This window comes from Eleutherodactylus coqui, chromosome 2 (genome assembly GCF_035609145.1).
Source record: "Eleutherodactylus coqui strain aEleCoq1 chromosome 2, aEleCoq1.hap1, whole genome shotgun sequence".
Classification (NCBI taxonomy): Eukaryota; Metazoa; Chordata; class Amphibia; order Anura; family Eleutherodactylidae; genus Eleutherodactylus; species Eleutherodactylus coqui.
The window spans coordinates 18,483,739-18,510,783 of record NC_089838.1 but is presented as its reverse complement, the minus strand read 5'-3'; the positions used below and the strand labels follow the sequence as shown (position 1 = coordinate 18,510,783).

The window sequence follows — 27,045 nt, the reverse complement described above, 5'->3', positions numbered from 1 at the left end:
TCAGAAAGCTATGCTGCGCCGGGGACGAGGAGCGAGCGACAGCCTGCCGGAGCGAGCGACATCCCGCCGGAGCGCGACAGAACGCCGTGGGAGGTGAGTAATGAATTTTTTTTTTTTTCTCCACTGTATACCGGCGTATAAGGTGACAGTTGGGGGGTCGTCTTATACGCCCCGTCGCCTTATACGCCGGTATATACGGTAAACATCACCTAGCTACAAGGAAAAAGCTGTAGGCACCATAGCTTGTAATGCCCACAAAGTAGACTTCCATTTACAAGAAGTTTTCATCCAAATGAAGTTCTTTAAACACCAGGAAGGTCAAAATGATAAAAGTGAACAAAAAAAAAAAAAAAGCACATTTTTCTTAGCCCAATTTTAAAAAAAGTCAGATGGAAAGTTTGGGGATTCTGAACACAAACTTCATTTTTTATGCATTTTATTTTTAATAACTTGCTGAGACTGGAATGAGAGATAAATAGAAGGCACAACAATTTTGCTCTTTTTGAAATTTTTGTTTTTTACAAATACAAACTAAAAACCATGAGGGAAAAAAAAAAAAAAAAGTCCCTATCAAAAAAAATATTTTTTTTTTTTTCACAAATTCAAATATGTTTTTTTAAGTCAAGTAGCTAGACATTTAAAACCCATCCCAAAAATCCAAAATTTGAGTGGTAAAACAGTAGTTTTCATAATTTTTTTGTTTTGCTTTCATTTCCATGATGGTGTCATATATATATATATAAAAAAAAATATGTTAGTATAGAAATTCCAATGACCACCCTTTATTCTCATGAAGTAAAACAGCATGGATGGAGATTGTAAGCAGCTGCACTAAGCCACTTGTGTCCTCATCATTACTCACAGCTTCAAAGGATATCTACTACTCTTTAACACCCGAATACTGTGCCAAGGGTTAGCCTTTGCTACAAAGGGCACCAAGTAAAGTGTCGAATTTTCCATCAGTCAGAAACCCAGAAGCTACACCAGCGTTCACAATCATACTGGTAGATTTGCCAAAAATTCTGGTAAAATGTTCCATTGTATTTCACTCCTGAAAACAGGATTATGCTTAAAATTTTCCTTTAATCCCCTAAAAGAGATCGTCCAACAAATGCTGGATTCTGGGAAGAAGATCAAGTCGGGAAAAAAAAAATAAAATAAAAAATTTAAAAAAAATCTGTAAAATTGCAACACATTTGGGATGGGAAAGGTGAAGTGTAGCAGTCCGTCACGTTGGGACAATGTGCCAAGACATCCGAGACCCAAGTTTCAGAAGGCTGCAGGACAGAAGAGGGCTGTACCCAAATTTGATGTTAGAAGCCACTCAAAAAAAATAATAATTTGCAAACAAAAATCACTGGCGTGGACCTTGAACACCCCTTCCAGCCCCAAAACCAGGCTTCTGTGACATTGCACCACGTGGCGGTCCCCTCAGACCTCCTCCGAGACCTCCACGTGGTCCTCCAGGGCCACGGGTCCTCTCTCCACGCCGATCACCCTCCCTGGCTGCACGGGTTTTCTTCTCTTCCACATTTAGGCGGACGTCACCACGGAACATGATTGGCTGTGTGAAGAAAAAAAAAAAAGAAAGAAGTTGCAATTACTCTAATTAAATGGGTTATCTCACAAAGAACATTGTGTGTGTGTGCGCGCGTGCGTGTGTGTCCGAGAGAGCCAAATGCTGTGCTGCTCAGCTACCCATCAGTCCCATAGAAGTGAAACCACATCATTTGCCTGGTGGGCTCAAACAGCTGTTTTTTGATCACTGTGATACCCCCGACTCATAATTTAGCACCTATCCTGGTGATAAGTTTAAATCGGATAACCCCCGTTAATATAGATTAAAAGGTGGTGGGGAGGGGTGAAAAACCACTTACTCTGTTGCCAAGGATTTTTTGCACTGGTTCTGCATCATCAAATACTACAAAGCCAAAGTTGGGAAGCTTTCCGCCACTGTTTATACGTAGCTCAACAACATTGCCATAAGCTGGAAGACAAAAGACACGTAAAATATTTATATACAGTATCATAACTTATAAAGGACATTGCTTCTAGAAATATTGAAGAGGTATATAGAAGGTGTTACATTAACTTACTCTGGAAGAACTCCTTGAGCTCGTTCTTGTCTACGTCATGAGGCAGATTGCCTACAAACAACTGATGGCTATCAGGATACCGGTTGATGCGCCTCGTTTCCAACTCTCCTCCTTGTTCACCTTCTCTCACTACAAGAGCAAAGACAGAAAAATAAGCGCATACTGTGAACGTTAAACAGGGTATTCCTATATGGGACTCGTGGCATAACCTGTCTGATAGAGGTGGGTCCCACTCATCTCCAGAACAGAGCTCCATCACTCCTGCATTCAGCAGCTGGGAGTTATACAAATAGCTGAGCAGGCTGCATATCCTGTAGAAGTGAATGGGAGTAACGGAAACTGTAGCACAGCTCCGCTCGGCTGTTTCTGTGCTCCCAGCCTTGTACAATCATTCCCATAGCTCCCATGATAAGCCAAGACAGGGAATATTAGTATACCACAGTGATAAGTAGCATGCTGTGACCTGAACCAAATTAAAAGTCACTCGCTAGCCGCTTGTAAAATGCTTTCTCTTATGACAGTATTGCCATGTCACACAAACCAATTAAGTCACTTTCAAAAAACACCACTTGCTATCTATGGGCTACATTAATGCATCCTCACCAGGTCTTGGTCCTCCCCGTGGAGGAATAGTTGTAGTCCTCTGTTCTCTGACTCTTTGATCTCTCTGTGGTGGTCTCTGTGAAGTCTGGTTTTCAGATTTAACTTCTGGTCGGGGCTATAAAAAAAATAAAAATAAAAAAAAAAATAAAAAATGAAGTCAGGGTTTCCAACTTTGAAAAGAGAAATACCAAGTTTGTAAGTGGCTCCTCCTACCACCCTATCAGCATCCTGTAATGCAATTTAGTCATTAAGGGGTAAATAACACTATTAAGTGTGACACTACTATAGCAGTGAAGAAAATAAAACGAAAACACAAAAAAAAGCATTTTAACCCCTTCCCGACCAATGACGTACCGATACGTCATGGAGCGTCAGGGTATGTATGAAGAGAGGTTGTGTGGCAACCTCTCTTCATACAGTGCAGGCGTCAGCTGTTTATAACAACTGACACCCGTGGGCAATAGCTGATCGCGGCTATTAACCATTTAAATGCCGCTGTCAATTCTGACAGAGGCATTTAAATCTCCCGAACGATGTTCGGGGGTCCTGCATGTCCCCTCCGCGGCGAGATCGGGGGAGCCATGCAGGTGTCATGGCAGCCGGGGGCCTAATGAAAGGCCCCAGGGCTGCCTTACCAGACTGCCTATCAAGCCATCCCCGTGGGGTGGCTTGATAGACTGCCTGTCAAAAAGCAGTACGTCATACTGCAGGAGGGATCAAACCATCGCATGTTAAAGTCCCCCAGGGGGACTTCAAAGTAATGAGTAAAAAAAAAGAAAAAATAAATAATAAGTTTTTTTAATTGAAAGAAAAAAAAAAGTTGTAAAAGTTTAAAATCACCCCTTTTTGCCATATCTATTATTAAAAAATCTAAGTAATAAATTAAAAATATGTATTTGATATCGCCACGTCCGTAAAAGTCCGATCAAAAGTAGCGGTGAACGTCCTCCGAAAAAAAAAATAAGGAACGCCAGAAATGCACTTTTTTAGTTACCCCGTCTCCCAGAAAAAACGCAATTTAAAGGGATGAAAAAGTCGTATGTATTCCAAATTGGTACTATCAGAAACTACAGGACATCCAGCAAAAAATGAGCCCTCGCTCAACTATGTCGACGGAAAAATAAAGTTATTGCGCGCACAAAATGACGGCAGAAAATTAAAAAAAATTAAATGTCTTAAAAAAAAAAAAAAAAAAAAAAATTTTTTTTATTTGGTGTTGTAGTAATCGCACCAACCTGTAGAATAAAGTTATGTTGTTTTTGTTGCCGTTTGTGCACCGTAAAAACAAGACGCGCTAAGATCGCAAAATGTTTTTAATTTTTTTTATTTTTCTCCACTAAGAATTAAAAAAAATTTTTTCAGTACATTATATGGTACTTTAAATAGTACCATTGAAAAATACAATTCGTCCCGCAAAACACAAGCCCTCATACAGCGACGTCGATGGATAAATAAAGTACTTACGATTTTTTTTAAAAAGGGGGGGGGGGGAAACAAATGGAAAAAGAAAAAGGGCCGCATCATTAAGAGGTTAAAAAAGGACTACTTCTGCAAAAACATGTTTTTCCATCACTCCCATTGCAAAGCATTGCGTCTATATAGATGCAGATCGCAAACGAAGCTGTCAGACGCGCGTACAAACGCCCATATGACTGAGGCCTTACACAGACAGAAACTGACTATTTTCAGACGGCATAACCCCAAGTAGATCTGAGGTGGTTAGGATTGAGATTACATGATCGGAGGGGGGGGGGGGGGGGGGGGGGGGGAGCATCCAGGTGTTTCAGAAAGAAAGAAATCACTAACCAAGGTAACACTGGCTCACTTATATATACTGGGGGCAGAGCTGAATACTGCATGGATTTAAAAAACAAAAACAAAAACACCTGAGGGGCCCTTTAAAATTGCTGAGCACTCCAAGTGAACTCAGTGGTACTTTCATTTAGTTTCCAGCTGATTAGGCTCCTATATGGTTCTGATCATACTAGAGGGTGGGCAGAAGGGCTGTTAAGACGGTCTACATCTGATATAAAGCTACTGTAGATAATGTTTACCTGCGGCTGAACTTTGACAACATGTGGTGGTATTCCTGATACTGGAACAGCGCCACTAGGTGGAAGATTTTTGCTGGTTACAGATGCCCATGAGAACGCCTTTAATAAAAAAAAAAATTGTAACATTAGAAATGCTATTTGCAAATTATGACACCAGCTTGGTCATCTGAAGTTTATTTCAGGCCTACTTACCCTGGAGTCTTCTTGTACTGCTGGTGCTGGATCAGCAGGAAGAGGGGATGGGCTCTTTTCCACCACCTCTTCCTCTTCTAGGGCAGGCTCCTCAGACACAGGTTCACATTTTTCATCAGTCACCTCTGGCTCGGGATCCTGCTCTGGTTCGGGCTCTGGCTCGGGTTCAGGCTCTACAATCTGCTCTTCCAGTGGTTCATCCAAGTCATTACTAAAATTTAAAAAAAAAAATTCATAATTGTGAATACGTTTCGACTTAAGTCAGATGACTAAAGCAAAAGAGGAATGTCACTCACTTGCCAGATTGGTCATAGTATGCGCCGTCATCCGTGGGAACTACTTCGGGAGTTTGCTGCCTTTCTTCGGGCTCATCTACTTCCTCATCTGACTCTTAAATAAAGTAAAACGCCAAATTAAAAAATATCCCATGACTCTGTAGTGACTGCTGCAGGGAGAATGTATGGCCAGACACAACGGTTGTGTGCAAAGCAGCCTAAAAGCATACCCGCAGTTTCAGATGACAAACAAAAAAACCCAAAAAACACACAAGCTTGAAGTCATCTCTAGGACTCCCTTGTGAGTGTGTTTACAGGCTGCAGAATTTCATGTTTTTTAGAGATGAGCGAGCACCAAAATGCTCGGGTGCTCGTTACTCGGGACAAAATTTTCGCCTTATACGCCGGTATATACGGTATATTTTTTTTCTTTTTACACATTTATGGATGAATTGCAGGGAAGGGCTTATATATTTAAGCCCTTCCCGACAATTCATCCCGCGCACGCCGGCAGCCCATTGCTTTCAGTGGAACTTGCTGTATTGCTGGCTCCATTGAATTCATTGGGCAAACATCGTTCTTCTCTGTCACAGCTGTTACAGCTGTGGCAGAGAAGAATGATTTGTCTTCTATATGTTCTCAATGGGGTCGGTGCTGCTGCCGCCGGCCCCATTGAGCGCATATAGAGAAGAGAACAGGAATCTCTATGGCCTAAGAAGGACCGTTGGTGTTCTTGAAGCCTAAAATCACTCCTAACGCTCTCCCTATAGCAGCTCCGGCATCAACAGCACTTTCCCTAAACTATGTCAGAACGCATCTGTGGCGAGCCGCGGGAGGGGCAGATTTTAATACTTGGGTGACACCTAATCTCGCCAGCCACTCACTGCAGGGGGGGTGGTATAGGGCTTGAACGTCACAGGGGGAAGTTGTAATGCCTTCCCTGTCTTTCTATTGGCCAGAAAAGCGCGCTAACGTCTCAGAGATGAAAGTGAAAGTAACTCGAACATCGCGTGGTACTCGTTACGAGTAACGAGCATCTCGAACACGCTAATACTCGAACGAGTACGCTCGCTCATCTCTAATGTTTTTCCGATTTTCACTCCACTTTTTTTTAAAAATTCAGCGCATTATATGGTATATTACATATTACTACTAAAAAAAATACAATTTGCCCCACATAAAACAACCCCTTATACATCTATGTTGGTGAGTGAAAAAAAAAGCTTTTTTTTTTTAAAGATTGGGGAGGAAAAACAAAAATATTTGCTGGAAAATGTATACCTACCTTCAGGGGGTTCTGTGTCAGAGTCACCAAAGACTTCATCTTGGTAACGGAATATGTCATTATGGACATAAAATTTGTTTGCAACAGAGCCCTAAAATGTAAATAAATATTGCCCGTTAAAACTCCCATCATCCTTACAGTAAATAACTGTTTGTACAATCATCCTTGAAAATACCCTCACCCCCAACTTTCAGGTAGGGAGATTTAGCAACACTCCCGTAAGTAGTGACAGGTCAGATAAAACACGCAGATATTCTACAATTACATTAACAAAAAGTGAAATCCTACCTCGGGTGCCAACACAAAGGTCTGCATGAAGCGCCGCATGGGTTGCCTGTTGTTGGAAAGTTCACCCATAACTTGAACCACAACCCCATCATTCAGAGTGGCATGGGCATCAACGTGCCGGATTTTTGTTCGGCAATCCTTAAAATTCAAGGACATAACTTTCTTATGGATGTCCTGCAGAAGGAGACAAGCATTAGCTTACAACTGGCTTATAAAAAGACAAGAAAAACCAAAATAAAAGTGCAATACGCTGACTTACAGTTTGTCCATATACAGCATCAGCAGGTTTTCCATTGCTGTCCAAACCACCATGAACGTAGGATGAACTTTTGCCATAGAACCTAGGGGAAAAGTAAAAAACGAAGTTCATGAAATACAATGCACAATTTACATAACATTCTGGCATTTATCAACTGAGGTTCCATTCACATGTATGATGTCCTACCTGTGCAGAAAGTCTGGTGCCTGGTTAAGCAGGGTGTAATACTGCCTCACAAACTCCCGCCCGACAAGCAGGGGACTTGGCTTCTCCATCACCATTTCTTTGGTCAACTGAAATCTGAGGAGAAATATTTAAAACCAGATTAGACGATGCATACGAGTCACGTGCATTCAGATGGTAAGTGATGCTGGGCAACAATGTAGATAGATTTCTTTATGGCAGCGTCTGTGGCTTTGGCCAAGGACATACTACTATAAAATGACTCCCTGGACAGCCCTACAGCCATCTCCGCATTATATTGTTTTAGGCCATAAGCTGGCACTGAGCAGCCACGTCTCCTCACTGCGGTGTAAATATGCACAATTTATTCTGCTCAGCGTGCATGCTCATGTCAACAAAGATGGTGGAATAAAGCGGACGATAAACAAGCCGTTGATCTGTAAATAATTGGCAGATTCAGCTAAAAGATGAACACGTGCGTACGATGAATGGGCCCTTTTACACGACCAGCAATAATTTGGTCACTTTCATTCATTTTATACAGACATAAAATTCATCCTTCAGTGGTTAGAACGATCACTTTTTACACTTAACGACATTCAAGGATTCGCATTCCCTGGCACAGTCCCTTGAAAGGCTAACGATCAAGTGAAAGATCAGATGTTAAAAAAAATGTAAATGATCTGCACGTGTAAAGAGACGTGTCATCGTTCGCTACAACAAGTTCTTGCTCCGTGTAAAAGGATGCTAAGGGCCCTTTTGGGAACAATTGTCATTAGGTCTAAACGCATGCACAGCTGAACCACGAACGATACATTTTTCGTATATCGTTCAGTTTCTGCATGCCTAAAATCTGAACGACGGTCCGTGTAAACAGGCAGTTATTGGTTTATGAATGACTGCCTGTTTACTGTGAGTGAAGCCGAATGGGCTGCAACGATCGTTCTACCGGGTGCGCGCAACAGGTCCGTTCCATGTAAAAAGAACCCTCTGCCAGCTGTAATTTGTACGGCTAGCGTCATCATGATGGCACTCCTGGTGCTAATGTAGAAGACCACAAATACTGAACGGATCATAAGAGATCTGGATGAAAAGTCCTTTACAGCAAGAGAACAAAATAGCAAAGATCATGGTTTTCCCCGACATCATTAGAAGCCAGCTCAGTATGGAAATTTAAAGGGATTGTGCCCAGTGATTAAAGTTGCCCCCTAGCCACACAGAATGGGGTATAATTATGATCAATGGCAGTCCAACTGTTTAGACTCCCTTCGATCTGCGAATGGGGGTGCCCAAATGAAAGGAGTGGAGGTTATGCGTGAATGCTGTCACTCCGACACTTCTGAGAAGCGACTTTTGACACTGCCATTGAAATAAACGTAGCTGCAGCACGCGTGGATCTGCCGTACTCTCAAGTCTCTATCTCTCATCTCTATTCATGCAGGTACCACAGGAGTTGGGCCCGCGTTGATGAAGTTATCCCCCTACTTTGTAGCTAGTGGGTAGCTTTATAACTTTGCAAGACCCATAAACATTTACACACCAATAGAGAACTCACAAAGTTGTTGTTGGGTCAACCACCAGACTTCCTACTAGTGGAGCTCGATATAAATAAAGGGTTCCCCCTGTGCCATCTATGTACAGAGTCTGATCACCCCTCCAGCAATAAATGTCTAACGCATCGCCGGCCACCCGTGACCACAAGCAGATTGAAAGACCCAATGCAGAACTTTGCCAGGGTTCTTGTTGACTTGGATCCTCCACCCAAAGCTCTTATACATACAGAAGATGCAAGCGATTGCTCAGAAAACTAAAGGGGTTTTCTGAGCCTTTTTTTCCCCGATAGGGGTTGTGCCCACAACTATATATAGTCAATATACTCACCTGACAGGTGACATCCCATCAACCGGTCACATGGGTTTCTAAAATTGGAACCCTGAGGCTTGTTAGGGGTGCTCAGAAACCCCCTTCAACCCTTCATTCCGGAGTCATTTCTCACTTTGTTTTCTGTCCCCACCTTCTACGAGCCAGCTTTTTTTCCTTTACCATTAACAGCCGTATTGGAGGGGTTTTGTATTTTGTAACGGAACTAATTAAAAATAAATGAAAACTAAAACATAGTATTGATGACGTACCCTCAGGATAAGAGGACCAATAGTTGATCGGCTGGGGTCTGCCACTGAGGACCCCAAACAAATCAGTGGCCCGCTGTCAGCGCTGAGATACACAGGAGTCGGAGCAGTAGCTTCTGCTAGGCCACCCATATGTAGCAGTGCTGATGGCGGACCCCCAATCTGCTGATCTGCCAGGGTTCTCAAGGGAACTGATGACCTATTAAGAGGATGGGGGTTTACATGCAGAATACTATTTAGTTGCATACCCCCCCCCCCCCCCCTTCCCAAAAAAAAATGTAATTCTGCCATTGTATACTTTCATGGAATAAAACAATGCCTCCCCAAGAACTTGTCAGAAATTAATGAAACTTTGTGTGATTGTAATGTTAATATAGGTAAGTGATTACAGTATCAGAGCAAAATGATCATTTACAAGGGAAATCTGACCCCTTGAAGGGAGGCTCTAGTACCCTGTTGTACCACCTCTAGCTTGGATACAAGATGTGATACAGGTGGGCATGGAGGCTCTAGTACCCTGTTGTACCACCTCTAGCTTGGATACAAGATGCGATACGGGCGAGCATGGAGGCTCTAGTACCCTGTTGTACTGCCTCCAGCTCGGATACAAGATGCGATACGGGCGAGCATGGAGGCTCTAGTACCCAGTTGTACTGCCTCCAGCTCGGATACAAGATGCGATACGGGTGGGCATGGAGGCTCTAGTACCCTGTTGTACCACCTCTAGCTTGGATACAAAATGCGATGCGGGCGAGCATGGAGGCTCTAGTACCCTGTTGTACCACCTCTAGCTTGGATACAAGATGTGATACAGGAGGCATGGAGGCTCTAGTACCCTGTTGTACCACCTCTAGGTTTTTTGTTTTTTTACATACGGTCATGCGAGTGGGGCCTTAGTAAAAGCCCATAAGGGTAGCATTCCCAGCCACTGGTTTGCATTCATTTAGGCGTCTCCATACCTTTTTACCATCCGCTACAACTGAGAAAATAAACCCCCTGAAAGGCAGTATAACAAAATATTCCAGTCCTTAATAGGTCTAATTCCATGGCAGCCTGGGGTAAAGGCAATAAACCTAAGGCCTCCCGCTTCCCCTGAATTGTATGATCGAATGACTGCGGCATCTAAAGGGTTAAACAGCTCCCAGGCGCGGCTTATACATCCCGAAAACGGATGGCGTAGATGTTTGCCTGCTTGCGTGAAGGGGTTAATATATTTAATGACTATGTATTCATTTCTCACAGAAGTCTATGTCTGGGCATGGATGCCAATCTGCTCTCGGGCTGCACCTGCTGCTACTATAGCACTTACCATCTGTTCTTCCTCTGGAGAGCTGGCACCTTTTAACCCCGCGTAGGACAAGACTTCTGGTAAACGGAACGCTGGACTCAAAAGGTGACATTCCTCTAGTTGTAACCTTACTAAGCGCACTCCTTACACACCCAGCGGCCGCAGAGAGCAGCTGCTAAGCAACACTTACAGTGTAAGGACGTGGGAAACAAAGCCAGAGAAGATGAATAGTCGCACACCGCGGGAACGGTGAACAACCAGAATGACTTATGGCGGCGCTGCAAAGAGAACAGGATCCAACCAGCAACTAATCCCTAAAGCCATAGCAGTGGCTGGAAAAAGTTGCCTAAACAAAACGAAGGGTCCCATTTGCATTTACATCACCCAGGTACGCACACGGATATGACTGGTGCGCACATGTCATGCAGATTGAAATACAAGTCCTAACCTGAAAATAACCCCTAGCTACACACACACACAAAAAAAAAAGGAGGCGCTGTCTGACTTGTTTATAGTTTTCACCCAGCGGTTTCTGGTCAGGGTTTAAAATCCCTGCTTGCAGGAAGCTCTGGCTGATTAGTTCTCCAGCGCCGCGGCCCAACCAATCACTGCAGTGCTCGATGAGCCAATCACAGACATTGCATTGAATGGCTATGATTGGTTTGATTGGTTCATTACGCGCTGGCACTGTGACTCAGCCAAACATAACCAGCGCGTCTGTGCACAGACGAATTTTCACTGGGTTCTCCGCAGCTCTAATCCGGCCGCAGGTAACACAGGCACACGGACATCCCATCCGATGAACGGGACACCGCATTTGTGTGCGCTTCCCTTCTCCCAAAATCAGACTAGAATGGGACATGCTGCAGTTTTTGCTTTTTACTTAACCCCTTAGTGACCAAGCCTGTTTGCACCTTAATGACCAGGCAAAATTTTGGAAATCTGACATGTGTCACTTTAACATAGAATATCTCCGTAAAGGTTGTTTATATCCAAGTGATTCTGACTGTTTTTCGCCACATGTTGTACTTCATTTAGGTGGTAAAAACTAGTCGGATAGAATTTGTTTATATTTATTAAAAGTGCCAGAATTGGGAAAATTTTGAAAATATTATCGTTTTTTTTTTCAATTGTAATATCAAATATGTGCAAACATGCTGTACAAACTTTTGCTAAGATCTATATTTCCATCTGTTTACTTTATTCTGGAAGCACGTTTGAAAAACTTTTTTTTAACGATTTACGAGACGTACAAATTTAACATTACTTTTCAGCATTTTGAAGAACACTTTGTTTTCCTGCACCAAGCCAAGATTGCAAAGGCTCATGAGTGTCAGAATAATAGATACCCCCACAAATGACCCTAGTTTAAAAACTATACCCCTTAGGCCTCATGTCCACGGGGAAAATCAGATCCGCTGCAGATTCTACATGTAGAATCTGCAGCGGGTCCCTCCTGCCCCGCGGACATGAGCGCCGAAAATAAGAATTTAAAAGTATTTACCATCCGGCGCGGGCGGAGAAGATCAGCTGTTCCTCACGGCCGGATCTTCATTTTCGGCCGGCGGATGAATTCCTGACGCCGGCGGCACGTCGCCGGCACGTCGCCGACGTGCCGCGCGCATGCGCCGGGCACATCCGCCGAGCCGAAGCAAGGAAGATGCGGCCGTGAGGAACAGCTGACCTTCCCCGCCCGCGCCGGATGGTAAATACTTTAAATTCCTATTTTAGGTCTCCCGCGGATCCGGACGGCTTCCATAGGCTTCAATAGAAGCCCGCGGGAGCCGTCCCCGCGGGAGACCCGCACGAAAATGGAGCATGGTCCGGATTTTTCCATGCTCCATTTTTTTTTAAATCCCTTTTATTGACGATCCGCGGGTATTTATCTACCCGCGGGTGGTCAATGCATCCCTATGGGATGCGGATCCGCATGCGGGAGATCCGCTGCGGATCTTAAATCATATTTTGCCCGTGGACATGAGCCCTTAATGTACTCACTGAGGTCAGGAGTATTTTGACCCCACAGTTTTTCCTCAGGAATTAATTCAATTTAGAGGCGAAAAAGTAAAATTTCATATTTTTGCAAATGTGTCATTTTAAAGACTTTTTTCCTATAGAGCACATGAAACATGTCCTGCTATATAGATAGACCCATGAGCATCAGGAGGCTGCAGCCAGCTTTCCCAGGGATCTAGTCCAATGCAGCGGTAATCACAAGGCCGCCTTTTTGGGACAAAATTCTTTTCTGGGACAGGAGCGACAGGGAGGAAATACTACCTGCTGCCCCTCCAATCCGCCGGGTCTTGGCTCCGCACTCAGCTATCCAAGATGGCTGCAGCTATGTTCTGACCAGCTAATGCATACTGCTCTCTGATTGGCCAGTGCTGATCACATAAGCAGCTCTGGCCAATCAGAGAGCAAGTATAGTGCATTGGTAGTCCTAACACTATTATCAATGCACAGATGGGATTAGTGTGAAGATTACGTCGGCCATCTTGGATGAGTGAAAACAGAACCCTAAACTGGTAGATTAGAGGACTGGCAGAGAAGAACTGCAGGCAATATACCCCCTTCCCCATCTGGTCTATTAAACCAGAGGGTCGCTTTAATTTTAAGGGAATGTCTTCATGAGGACGCCTCCCACCAAAAAAACTGCACCAAACTAAAGTCAATCACCAAAGGTCCTTTAGGGTCCCTTCAGCCCCCCTTAGCCACCTCATATTAAAGGTCTTTTTAGATTAGACCATTCTCAGGCCGATGTAAACAAGCGGTCATTGACAAGCACTTGGGAGCCATCATACACGCACCTGCGGCTACATTTTCCCAAAAATTTCAAGGCTGCACTTGCAAGCAGCCGGTGTGACGGCACCCTTACACAGGATCACTGCTATGGGAACTAACGATCGTTAGCCCCAATATACCAGTTGTGAATCTCCTGGGTCACGGGTCACATTGTACAGTCAGAGAGCAGTTTGTGTCAATCAAAGATCAGCTGGCAACCGAGCGTTCGTTCACCGATTGTTGGTCCTTCTTGTGACACAATCAGGCAAGCAAACATTTGGAAGCCCGTTTTTACCGATAATTGGGCTGTGTAAAAGGGCCATTATATACCAGAAATCTGGGTGACAAGTAAGATAAGGGGCTGTCTGGTTACAAAGCTACATAAAAAAAAGTTAAGGCCAAATAAGGTAAAACAATAAAACTACACTTATCCGTCCTGAACCCCAGCGCTGCAGTCCTGCGATTCTCCAGGTCTGTGATAGCGGAAGTCAGGTGACCGTGGCCTGCCTATGAGGCGCCGCAGCATCACCACCTGTTCTCCTGGCATCAGCCTTCACATCCTGGCATCATCATGCCAGGAGTCCAGAACAGAGACGCTGCAGTCTCTGACTTGCAGGCAGCGGTTACCTGACTTGCACTGACCTTTGCGGGGCTGCGGACGGGTAACTGCAGTTTGTTTTAGCTCATCTGGACCCAATTTTAAAATGTCAATTTTCTTTAACTGGACGACCCCTTTAAATATTCCTCACTATCTACCAATACAGCTCTAGCAAATCATGTTCAGGAGGAATGGGGGTCCCCTGCTTTCGCCTACACTGGTACCCCTAGTTGTATATATTTTAGGGTTACCCCTGCATTTGAGCGGCCGGCACATTACATTTCTCCTCTACAGCTGGGTGTAACGTCAGAGTGATAAAAAAGGTAATCGGCAGGCCTGAAATGCGCACTTTTATTAGCCACCTCAAAACACCCGCGTTATTAAGTGATACAAGTTGATCAGGAATCTTAACGTCAGCCATTAAAGGGGTTGTCCCGCGCCGAAACGGGTTTTTTTTTTTTTTCAATAGCCCCCCCCCCCGTTCGGCGCGAGGCAAACCTGATGCAGGGGTTAAAAAAAAAAACGGATAGTACTTACCCGAATCCCCGCGCTCCGGCGACTTCTTACTTACCTTGCGAAGATGGCCGCCGGGATCTTCACCCTCGGTGGACCGCAGGTCTTCTGTGCGGTCCATTGCCGATTCCAGCCTCCTGATTGGCTGGAATCGGCACACGTGATGGGGCGGAGCTACGAGGAGCAGCTCTCTGGCACGAGCGGCCCCATTCAGAAGGGAGAAGACCGGACTGCGCAAGCGCGTCTAATCGGGCGATTAGATGCTGAAATTAGACGGCACCATGGAGACGAGGACGCTAGCAACGGAACAGGTAAGTGAATAACTTCTGTATGGCTCATAATTAATGCACAATGTACATTACAAAGTGCATTAATATGGCCATACAGAAGTGTATACCCCAACTTTGTTTCGCGGGACAACCCCTTTAATAAAGGAAAACAGGGAAGTAAAATTATTAAATCACTTCAGAAGTGCGAGTGAGCGTCTACAGGGACCGGCGAGCGGCTCCGGCCGTAGCTTCACTTTCAGTCGCAGCTATTTATGGCACCTGGAAATAACTTGTACTCACATTACTAGAAGCTGCTCCGCTATTCATGGCAAGCCAGCAGGGGAAAGTACGACGACCGGATGCTGCATAACATGAGAACCTCAAATATAAGAGCCCCAGTATATCTAGCTGAGACAGCAAGGCGGAAGTGGTCACCGCGGCACGGGCGCCCAGTATTGTGCGGCGGATGAATCCGTGCTGTAAATGTACCATGTGTAAAAGACAAAACCTGCATGGATGTCCTCCTACTCCGCTGCTACAACCAGGAGGGGGGATAGATCGCGGGAACTGATAATCTGGAATACTGCGTGTCCCCCGAGCCGTGTTGTATGGACACGATTAGCCCAGATATTGGCGCAGATATACTAGCAGCCCATAGACAACTAGAGTGTGTATAGGCTGCGGGTACCCTCGTCATCGCCAAGTGACAGCGTGGGAAATAAACAAAATCTCTACTACGACCGCCTGCGTGATTACGCAGTACATTACGCAGGGTCACCGGCCGGGCTCACCGCTGGAACCAGACCTGCTTGTGTGAGCCCGGCCTAAGGCGAAAACTGAAGACCCTTAAGGGACAAATGTATTTTCGCTCCAGATTTGGCCCCCGTTTTCAGGACCGTTCTACTGGGCCAACGTACGTCTACATCACTATTTACACGACCGTATTTTAAAAACGCAGCATGACCCATTCTTTAAGTATTTGCTTCTGTATTGTTATTTTCTGTTAGGCAAATAAAGATGAGTATTTGCCCAGTATAAAATGAAACAGACTTGAGGCAAATAATTAAATAGTGATGCCATTATAACCGCATCTCATCAGCATGTCATCTGTAAGGTCTCATGCACGTGGCACGTGCAGATTTCTGCACCGGAAGACCTGTAAGTGCGGAAATGATTTTTAAACACTTGCTGGCGTTCGCGGATGTGATTTTTTTTCGCCGCGCCGGGAAAGGGGGGAGGAAGGTTGCAAGCTCAGGGAGACTGCCTTCAGCCCCCTGCTTCCGCAGCAGAATCCGGCTCTGGCAGCAGCGGCGTCCGCGCTTACCTGCTCTGTCACCATCTTTTTCGCACATACGCAGTACAGATTTTTTCTCTTCGAAATTTTCCCCCCGTGCCATTGATAGGCGATGACGCGGAATCCATGATCTGCCCTAAGAGTTTATTGCAAATGGGCCACAGGTTGGGCAGCTTCTATTGACTTTAATAGAAGCTGTCCGTGCAGAGCCCATATGAAAATAGAGCATGCTGCGATTTTTTTTCCTCCACGAGCAAAAATCGCGAGACCTGCACAGAAATAGAACATGCCGCGATTTGCTTTCCGTGTGTGATTTCACGCGGACAAATCGCGTCCGTCTGCCTAGGATTGTGTTTTCTAATGAAATCCTATGGCAGCGGCCACAGGGGGAAATTCTGCAGGAAATCCCATCGCCTAATTTCTGCCCGTGTGCAGGGGGCCTAAGGAAAGAACAAGGAGTCCTGGAAGTGATGATATGATTACACAGAGCCCTGATCTCATCATCCAGTCTGTCTGGGATTACATGACAAGACAGAAGGATTTGAGCCGACATCCGCAGAAGATCTGTGCTTAGTTCTCTAAGATGTTTGGAACGACCTCCCTGACGAGTTTCTTCAAAAACTGTGTGAAAATGTACTTAGAAGAAGTGATCCTGTTTTGAAGGCAAAGGCCTCACGAACACAGCAGATCCGGATTCCACCTGCGGAATCCCCACCCTGACCCTATGTACATGTGCGCAGGCAGCAGCGTGGACATTTCTTCTTCCGGCTTCTGTGTACTGTGGACGGTCTGCACGGCTCGCCGTCGGACATGAGCAGAACAGATTTTTATTTATTTATTTTACACTCCTGCTTTTCCCGCACAATCTGCGGCCCGTTCGCAATGTCAATTGCAGATGGGCCGCAGGTCGGATCGCTTCCATTGACTTCAATGTAAGCCATCCGTGCGGGAACCGCAGTTAAATGGAGCATGTTGCTACTTTTAATCCACAAGCAGAAACTGCAATTGGTTTCCGCTCGTGTGCAGGAATAACCTTTTTCCATAGTATGCTATAGAGGCTTATTGCTGCAGAATCCAAAGGCGGACGCCCGCTCTGGGTTCTGTAGCAAAAATTCACCCATGTGCATTGGGTCAAAGGGCGGTCACACCAAGTATTGATGCGATTTAAGGCCCATTTAGACAATGGTTATCGCTATCTTTTGAGTGATAATCGTTGTGTGCATTTAGACGGCAAGATGATCGCTCAAAAGGCAGTTTGAATGACAGCTTTGAGCGTTCATTTTGCCTAAACTCTTAAGTAGCTAATTAGCTTCTTAAGAGCTTATTAGTGTGTAAATCAAGGCTCCTGCTGTATTCTGTATACAGCTGCTGTGCTCTCAGAGCGCTTAGCTGGTATCCAGCTGAACACTCCAAGCAGGGTATGCAGAAGACAGCTGGAGCGTTGTCTTCTGTATACAGTAGCAGTCTTCTCGGAGCACTCAGTTGGTATACAGCTGAGCACTCAGAGCAGTGAATGCAGAAGACAGCTGGATACATCTTCTGTATACAGCTCCTTTCCTCTCCACGCTTTCAGCTGGTGTTCCGCTGAGAACTGCCAGCGGGATACCAGCTGAGTGAATCTCATCAGCACTGCTGGCTCAGATGTCAGCCTGCACCGCCGATAAGAGTCAACGCTCATTTCTAGAAAACTAGAAGTCAGCGATGAATGAACAGTGCACGATGGCTGCGCATTTAGATTAAACGGTAATCGCTCAAAAGACGCCTTTTGAGCGATAATCGTTGTGTCTAAATGGGCCTTAAGATTTATCTTTTGTTCATTCACTTTGCATTTTGGTAGTTGGCAGAAAAACTATTAAACACTTCTACCTAGAGTCGCGCAGGGTTGTTGTTTAAGGGGGGGGGGGTTGTTCTATCTATTTTTTTGCCCCTTTTTTGGTTGTTTTGTCTTGTTTTTTCCTTCTTCCTTTTTCTCCTGGTGTCTTGGGGCTCCGGACTAGGAGCCCTCCCTGGTTTGGGTTTGTTCCATTAGGAGTAGTTGATAAATGTGAAAATGAACAGCCAAGTATTAAGTTTTATGAGAAATGCACACGAATATGCGAGACACTCAGTGTTTTCACTTTTGTCTTTTTTTTCAGTTCTCATGTACTGTAATGTATCAGCAAGGTGTGCATTCTTCATGATGTCTGCTGTTACTGTAGATTTGTCTTTTGGCTAAATAAACGTTCCTTTAAAAAACAAAAAAAAACACTTCTACCCTGAAAGCATTCTTACTAGAGATGATCAAACATGTTCGGCCCCGCCCCTTTTCGCCCGAACACCGAACTTTGCGAGTACTTCCGTGTTCGGGCGAAAAATGTTCGGCGGTCGCCGTGGCAGCGCGGGGGGGTGCGGCGGGGAGTGGGGGGGAGAGGGAGAGGGCTCCCCCCTGTTCCCCGCTGCTGCCGCCCGCGCTGCCACGGCGACCCCCGCCCCCCGGCGGCCCCCGAACATTTACGCCCGAACACTGAAGTGTTCGGGAAAGCCGGTGTCCGGGTGCGTAAGTGTCCGTAACGGACACGTTCGATCATCTCTAATTCTTACTTTGCACTACCGACTTAACCCCTGATCAGCAAATTGCACATAGCCTTAGGACTCCGTCACATCAGCGGTTGGGAGGTCCATTTTTCCTGCTCCGTTCGACCAGACGGAGCAGAATCCCCCCCTTCCCAAATGGACGGGAGCAATCTGGGTTCAAGTAAGGAGTGTGCGAGGGAACGCATCAGACTATAAAGGAGTTGTGATCATAAACCTTACTGTACAATCTGTGTATAGCTTGCATGAACTTGCGCAGTGGCTCACTTTGGGGGCCACTCAGCAAGACCACACACAGTCTCTGCTTGATTTGGGCACCCAAACCAGTAAGGTTCTATCAGAGGCTCAGTCCAAAATCCCAGAAGTAGCACAGAATGAGGCACTAATTTTGTCTGCCGCAATGCTAGATGACTGATGGAAGCTTGACAGACCACATTATAGTTGATAAAGCAGTTTATATTAATCATGTACCAGATTCGGCACTTCCATTATCTTAGTTCTTCGGTTGCTAGGAAGCAGATGAACAATAGAGACGTGGACACAAGCTAACCCCGCCATATCAATATCTCCATATAATTGTACAGCAACTGCCTCTCCAGCAGCGAGTCATTGGTTTAGGTAGGCAGGGCTACCCAATTTAGTGCCTGCTGGAAGTCTCAGGTGTGCGGTTGTTCATCTGACTGCAGCTTCCCCCATATAGATGAATATTCGGCTCAACTAGGGAGGTAAGCTGCAGCCACGGCACTAACTTATCTCCCAGGAAACAAAGGATCAGGTCTTGACATCTACCACCAATTCCCACTTCCATCTGTGGGGGAGAAGTTGAGCAGCCCCTATACACATTAGACGGTCACTGTCACTATATCGGATACCTAAACCCAAATGTGTACGAGGGCCTTAACCTATCTCATGGAGGAGTGACGAGATCAACTGGAACACCCCTTTAAAGAAATCCATCATGACAAGACTCATTCATATTGGACCCTTATAGGCCACCTCTAGGGGGTTGGGGCAATTTATTCCATGTAAATGCAGGTATTTTGGGCTGACAATCCTTTTTGCGATAGGGTTTTTATTAAAACTCTTACACCATTTGCCTTCTGCAGCTTCTACATATCACTGTACACGGACACTGCAGTCTCAGTAGGAGATCCGTTTTGTCCATGCAGGCTTTTCTATATAGTCTCATTGCTAGTTCTGAGCGATTCTGCTTCAAATGGGAACCGTCCGTGCGGAATCCGAGCAAAAATAAAGCATACTGCGATTTTTCTTCTGCTCACGAAATCCGTACCTGCGAGTGTGAACGAAAATGCAAGAATACATGCCTTTCAATGTCCGGATTTTACCACGGATCTTCCACACAGACGGCGATGACAGAATCCGCAATTCAAACCTGTTTGTGCGAGCCTGGCCTTGGAGTAACCGGGTAGTGACCCATAGATGAACGACTACCTGTTGGACCGACTTTTTTTTAGGGGAGCATAACAGCGCGCGACTCCAACAAGTGAGCGATTCTTGCTCACTCGCCGTCAGCTCCCAAGTTTACAAGGAACGACAGTCGCCTGTAATCGCGATTCCTCGGGGAACAGTTAGCCTGTATAGAAATACCTTAAGCCGTCAGTCCAGCCTAACTGACAGATCTCCTACAGAGACTCAGACTGCAGCGTCTATGTACAGCGATATGTAGAAGCGGCAGAAGAGAAACGGTGCAACTTGTTAATCCAACCTATCTGAGGCTGGATGTCATCACAGGGGGGGGAAACTATACTTCTGCACCTGATCTTAGTGTTGAAGGCAGAAGTACTTGAAGTATACAATAAAAAGTCCCACCTTGTCTTCATGTGCTGCACACCTCAGTTCCGCTAGCAAGTATACTCACAAGCTGATTGCCATCCAGCTACTTCTGGCTCTGACAGACGCAAAACAATCCAATTGCAGGAATACAGCTTTTTGTGGAAAAACTTGCTTTTTATTTTCTTGTGGTGCTTGAATGATACATGTATTATTCAAGCACCACAAGAAAATAAAAAGCAAGTTTTTCCACAAAAAGCTGTATTCCTGCAATTGGATTGTTTTGCGTCTACTTGAAGTATAGTAGCGGCTTACCTCCCCCTGATATCAGTAGTGAAGCCTGCTGTGGCACTTCCACTGCCATCCCCTTCCACGCCTCCTAGCCTGTGTGATCAGCTTATGGCCTCCTTCACACGGACGGAAATTCCGGCAGAATTTTCACCCATGCCCGCTGCCATAGGATTGCCTTAGAGAATACAATCCTATGCAGGCAGGCGTGATTTGACCGCGTGAAAACTCACGCATTAAACAAATCGCGGCATGACCTATTTTTGTGTGAGCCTTGCAGAGAAACGTCACCTCTGACGCGCCGGCTCCGCTCTGCGCACGTGTACCAGCCGGCACATCACAGTGCAGAGAGAGAAGACGCCGGACAGGTGAGTATAAGGCCAATAGCGGGGTGTGGGTCGCGTCCCGCTGGGAGAACTCTTGCAGCGGGATCCGACCTGGCCATGTGCGGGCGGCTTAACGCTGGTGATTCAAGTGGTGAGTCCCTGGCAACTATCGCCGACCACCCCAGGGATAGCCCATCAATTTTTGCCGGGAAAACCCCTTTAAGGCTGGGCTTGAATTCCGCATGCGGGAGGCCCGCAGTGGATTCTGACTGTGAGCGCAGCCAACGACCCCACGTACCTGAATTTTCCTGTACCGCGCATAACCATGGAGGATCTCCATCAGTCATGTGCAATACAGTTTTTGTATGTTTGCGTGTCCTGCGCTGTCGCTAAGCGATGACGCCGGTACCCATGGCGATTTTCCTCAGCCCGTGAGTATAAGCGATGAAACGATTTTACATGCCTTCCAATGCCTGCGTTCTGCTGCAGATCCTCCGAGCAGACGCCGATCACGGATTCCGCAATAGGAATCCACCCGCCAGGGTGCTGTAAAAACACAGTGAAATCTGCCACGGGCAAAAAAGTGTCGATTTTCAAGCAGTTTATGGCGCGGACCCACACCACAATGTGTGAACGTACCCCAAAATGATAAAACAAAATAGGTACTTACCCGCTAGCGATCCAACCTCACCATTTCTTTGGTCTCAGGTGACCGCGGCATCACTGCGCCACATTCCTGGCGCCCAAGATGTGAGAACGAATGCCAGGAGAACAGGTGCCAACACTACGACCTCTGATGGGCAGGCAGCACCCACCTGACTTCTGCCGTCAGGGACGCAGCACAGGAGCGCCAGGGAAGTACGCTTTGTTTTAAACCTTCTAGCGCCAATTTTTAAAAAGTGAATACCAACCAGACGATCCCTTTAAATCAACCCAACGCCGAACCAATCACACGTCTTCATCATTACTCCGACATCCCAGCGGTAGAAAACGGTAAACCATCACCCAGCGGTCGCAAACGGAGCGCTCCGCACGTGATCCTGTATCGAAACGCGTAGCCTAGTCTGTATCGCGGAAAGGTGGACCGCGAAAACAAATAGAATACATATCGCAAAGCATGTGTACACAGGGGAAATCGCCTGATCGGACAAAACCGCACCAGACGGGCCCCATTGACTACGATGGGGTCCATTCGGTTCATGCTCAGCGCTTTACCTGCGACGGAACCTTGGAATGGAGATTCCGTGGCCGATCTGACACCACTGAGGCCTCTATCCCTAACCTGGATTAAACCATCTAGAAAATAGGAGGGGTGCTTTTATAAAAGTGGAAGAAACCAAGTATCAGCCTAGGGCAGGTGACTGATACATTGTTACAAGCCTGCAGCTGACGCCAAAAGGGCTACAATGGGAAGAAAATAAATGAAAATCAATCATCTTTAAATTCCCATTACGGTTATTGCTCGCTGTTATCAGCCATTTCGGGCATAGCTGAAGTGTCTGTGGCGAGGAGACAAAGCCGGGAGGTTCTAGAACGCAGCGCGGTGCCTCACCCGCCACACACAGGCCCGCGCCTTGCAGGAGAGCGGCGCTGCCTCACCGATAATGGCGTGCGTAACTGCCGGGATAATGGCGTAGGCCGCGAGTAGTAGGAGAAAGAGGATGCGGCCGCCACTTTCCTGCAGCGACGGAGGCCACTGACCGCGCTTATCGCTACCGACAACCTGGGGGGGATTTGAGCGTTTCCATACCTGCTGAAGGTCCGGCTTGGGGCGGGCTCTGCGCTCCGGAGCAGCCTTGGTTTACCTCACACAGCGTCGGCACAAGCGGCGGCGTGCTCAGCTGCCGGCTACATATACTAAGCATGCACCCTAACTCGCTAATCCCGATTAGCCAATGGCTGAGGGCGATTCTAGCATTTTAAAAGCCTATTGGCCATTTGATCTGTAGTGGGCGGGACAAGCATATGACCGACAGCATCGTTAGCGAATAATGTTCCAGAGTGATTTCCGTGAACTACAACAGTCTATAGCAGACAGCCTATAGGAACTCGGAATACATCACGATGGGGCGGGACATAGAGCGAGGCCTATAACAAAGGAAAGAGCTTAGTCGTGGTTGGCGTAAGTGGTTTTTTTTTTTCTTACGCTAAAGCTAGTGTGGTTGAGGAGGAAATAGAAGCCCCTGTGATATTGGGCGGGAAACCCTGCGCGATCATAAAGAGAGGCGGGAAAAGAGATCCGCGGACCAATAAAAAGAGGGAAATGGGATGATTGACAGCAGAGGGGGGAAAATGGCTCTTAAAGATAAACTGCCCCTTATAAGGTTTCCTCAGTATTACCATCTGCTGGAAGGAGAGAAAGGGACCCAAAGGTCAAGCATTTAGCATTAGGAAAGGATAGACTTGGGCCATAAACCAATGGCTGCTGCTGCCTACAATAATTACCTCACTGATAATGTTATGAGGTAAAAAGGTGAAAAAAGTGGTAAAATAGAAAAGCAATAAACATAATGGTAACAATGATAACAGTCACGGCGAGAAAAACTTTATTAAAAAATACGGAACAGGCCGCTCTCACACATACCGCTTCTTAACGCAATTAGCGCAGTGCCCCGAGCGCCGCGGTACAACGCTGCCATTGATTTCAATGGGACCTCACAGACACGCACTTGAACGTGGCGTTTCTAGCGCCACGATTTTCGAGTGCCGTCTGCCCTATTTTCGCACGTTTAAGCGCTTTAAAATCACCTCATCACAATGATGGAGTGCGTTAAAAAGCACTGTCAAACGCTGCGCTCAGATCATCCTGTGTAAAAGCACGGGAACGACTATTGCTGGGACGACCCATCAGGCATCTGCACCCGGCAGATCATAATGTGTAGAAGCATAGGAACGACTATCGCTGGGACGACCCGTCAGGCATCTGCACCCGGCAGATCATCCTGTGTAGAAGCACGGGAACGACTATCTCTGGGCGAACCTGTCAGGCATCTGCACCCGACAGAACATCCTGTGTAAAAGCACAGGAACGACTATCGCTGGGACGACCCGTCAGACATCTGCACCCTACAGATCATAATGTGTAGAAGCACGGGAACGACTATCGCCGGGACGACCTGTCAGACATCTGCACCCAACAGATCATCCTGTGTAGAAGCACAGGAATGACTATCGCTGGGATGACCCGTCAGGCATCTGCACCCAACAGATCATCCTGTGTAGAAGCATAGGAACGACTATCGCTGGGACGATCTGCCAGACATCTGCACCCGGCAGATCATCCTGTGTAGAAGCACAGGAACGACTATCGCTGGGACGACCCGTCAGGCATCTGCACCCGACAGATCATAATGTGTAGAAGCACGGGAACGACTATCGCTGGGACGACCCGTCAGGCATCTGCACCCGGCAGATCATAATGTGTAGAAGCACAGGAACGACTATCGCTGGGAGGACCTGTCAGGCATCTGCACCCAGCAGATCATAATGTGTAGAAGCACAGGAACGACTATCGCTGGGACGACCTGTCAGGCATCTGCACCCAACAGATCATCCTGTGTAGAAGCATAGGAACGACTATCGCTGGGACGACCTGTCAGATATCTGCACCCGACAGAACATCCTGTGTAGAAGCACAGGAACGACTATCGCTGAGACGACCTGTCAGACATCTGCACCCAACAGATCATCCTGTGTAAAATCATAGAAATGACTATCGCTGGGACGACCTGTCAGGCATCTGCATCATCATCATGTGTAGAAACACGAGAACGACTATCTCTGGGCGAACCTGTCAGGCATCTGCACCCGACAGAACATCCTGTGTAAAAGCACAGGAACGACTATCGCTGGGACAACATGTCAGGCATCTGCACCCGACAGATCATCCTGTGTAGAAGCACAGGAACAACTATCGCTGGGACGACCTGTCAGATATCTGCACCTGACAGATCATCCTGTGTAGAAGCATAGGAACGACTATCGCTGGGACGACCTGTCAGGCATCTGCAGCCGACTGATCATCCCGTGTAAAAGCACAGGAATGACTATCGCTGGGACGACCTGCCAGACATCTGCACCCGACAGATCATCCTGTGTAAAAGCACAGGAACGACTATCGCTGGGAGGACCTGTCAGGCATCTGCATCATCATCCTGTGTAGAAGCACAGGAACGACTATCGCTGGGACGACCTGTCAGATATCTGCACCCGACAGATCATCCTGTGTAGAAGCACGGGAACGACTATCGCTGGGACGACCTGTCAGACATCTGCACCCGACAGATCATCCTGTGTAAAAGGGCCATAAGACACTACATGCCGATGTGACTGGCTGGCACCGCTCATGTAGACAGCGCTGGTCAATCACGGCAGGCGCAGTGTCTTATAGGTACTTTACTCGGGGTAATCATCGCCAGAATTCTCGCTGTAAGCAGAGATTCGGGGTGGTAATTGCGCGGTGTGCACGCGGCCGCTGATAAGTCACACACTTGTCGGAATTGCTTGGTTTTTAGCAAAACTAAACACCAACGATCAGGCCGTGTAAACAGCAGCTGCTCAATGGCTGAGCGACTTCTTTTCACTGTGAGTGAAGGCGGGTGGGCAGGAGCGATCAGGTCCGCTGCGCCTCCATTTATAGGTCACTTCTAGAGGCCAAATTAGAATACGGATTTACCCCATTGACAAGTGCAAATCCATACGGCCAAATCTGAGGCAGATTCCACCCTAGGCATGGGTGCGGAGGTAGCAGTTGCACCCGGGCCTGGGCCTCAGGTGGGGCCAAAGACCCTTCTGCCACATAAACCGACACCAGCATTCTATACATGGCACCAGATCGTGGTGGGATCAATACTACCCAATTCCTCTAGCCTATAGTCATGGGGGTCAGACTCTATCTGACACAACCCAAAGCCTAACGGTTCTCTCACTCAGACCAGAGCGTTCCTCAAGCCTTACTGGCTGGACAATCGGGCCGTGTAAAGGGATGAGTCATCAGCCAACAAACAATCAAATAGCGGTTCATCGGGAGAAATCATAATAGTGATCGTTTGTCCCCATCAGACAATCCTTGGCCCGTTTACCAGAAAATGAAATGAGCGCCGATTAACACACAAGTCAATCAGCGCTCGTTACATCAAGGTCGAGAATTCGGCCATGTAAAAGAGAAACTCCAATATGAATCGCAACAACGTGCCACAATGTATCTACCTACCCTTGTGCCTTCATATGGAGGCATTTTTGTAGTGTTTGTATGACACGGCCCAAGGTTCCCCTTAACATGTTGGTAGTAGAAATGACTTATCACATAACAGAGGCACAAATTCTTGATAGTTATAGTTCACAATGGAAAGCAGAATATGCTTGGTGGTTACAGTAGATTCTAGGCGGTGCAAGGAAGCTTAGTGGTTGCTGGCCACACTGGGTGGTACGGAATCCTTGAACATTCTAGAACTTAGTTCGAACTTCACACAGAGCACTTCAACTCTTGTCTAAACCAGTACAGGAGGGTTACTCTACTCCATGATCCGCCCTCCTCCGTCAATTACCCTTCAGTCCACAAATGTTCAGGCCCAAACAATATAGGCCAACCTCCTACTATAGGCTGGTGACAAACCTCTCAAGGCGGATGTCTCCTGATCCAGCTATAGCTTCCCCCAGGGTTGAAGTCTCACACAACCCAAACAACTGCTGGTTCTCCCAAGGGCTGACATCACCCCCAACCCACACAGACCTCCCAATGCTCCCCTTAGCCCAATACTCTAAAGCAGATATTGGTCTGTCCATCGGCGCCTCCATTACAAACTCCACTCCTGCAATATCACTTCCAGCCCTTTTGGCCCCCACAGGTGACCGACTCACTGCATTTCATCAGGTCCAGCCCACCAACACTCCCACAATGCTGTCGCATAGGCCAGTAACAGGTCCTGCAGGCACCACATGTGGTCCCACTGCACTCTCTCTG

At 46.7% G+C, this 27,045-nt stretch overlaps 1 protein-coding gene across 2 annotated transcripts in view; it reads right to left on the bottom strand.

Moving 5' to 3' along the window:
• Positions 1-419: 419 nt before the first annotated feature.
• The window catches only part of G3BP1 (G3BP stress granule assembly factor 1), a 28,849-nt gene continuing 2,223 nt past the window's right edge, over positions 420-27,045 (bottom strand). The window contains exons 1-12 of one of the 2 annotated variants that reach the window (XM_066590434.1): positions 22,834-22,989; positions 7,239-7,352; positions 7,053-7,134; positions 6,794-6,967; positions 6,506-6,596; positions 5,242-5,335; positions 4,946-5,156; positions 4,754-4,852; positions 2,700-2,814; positions 2,097-2,225; positions 1,878-1,987; positions 420-1,564 (exon numbers count right to left, since the gene is read on the bottom strand). In XM_066590434.1, coding sequence (XP_066446531.1) covers positions 1,355-1,564; positions 1,878-1,987; positions 2,097-2,225; positions 2,700-2,814; positions 4,754-4,852; positions 4,946-5,156; positions 5,242-5,335; positions 6,506-6,596; positions 6,794-6,967; positions 7,053-7,134; positions 7,239-7,333 — 1,410 coding nt within the window. In that variant the 5' untranslated portion in view covers positions 7,334-7,352; positions 22,834-22,989 and the 3' untranslated portion in view covers positions 420-1,354. Of the gene's footprint in view, positions 1,565-1,877; positions 1,988-2,096; positions 2,226-2,699; positions 2,815-4,753; positions 4,853-4,945; positions 5,157-5,241; positions 5,336-6,505; positions 6,597-6,793; positions 6,968-7,052; positions 7,135-7,238; positions 7,353-22,833; positions 22,990-27,045 lie in introns of those variants that run through there. The other variant, XM_066590433.1, reaches the window with a different exon arrangement.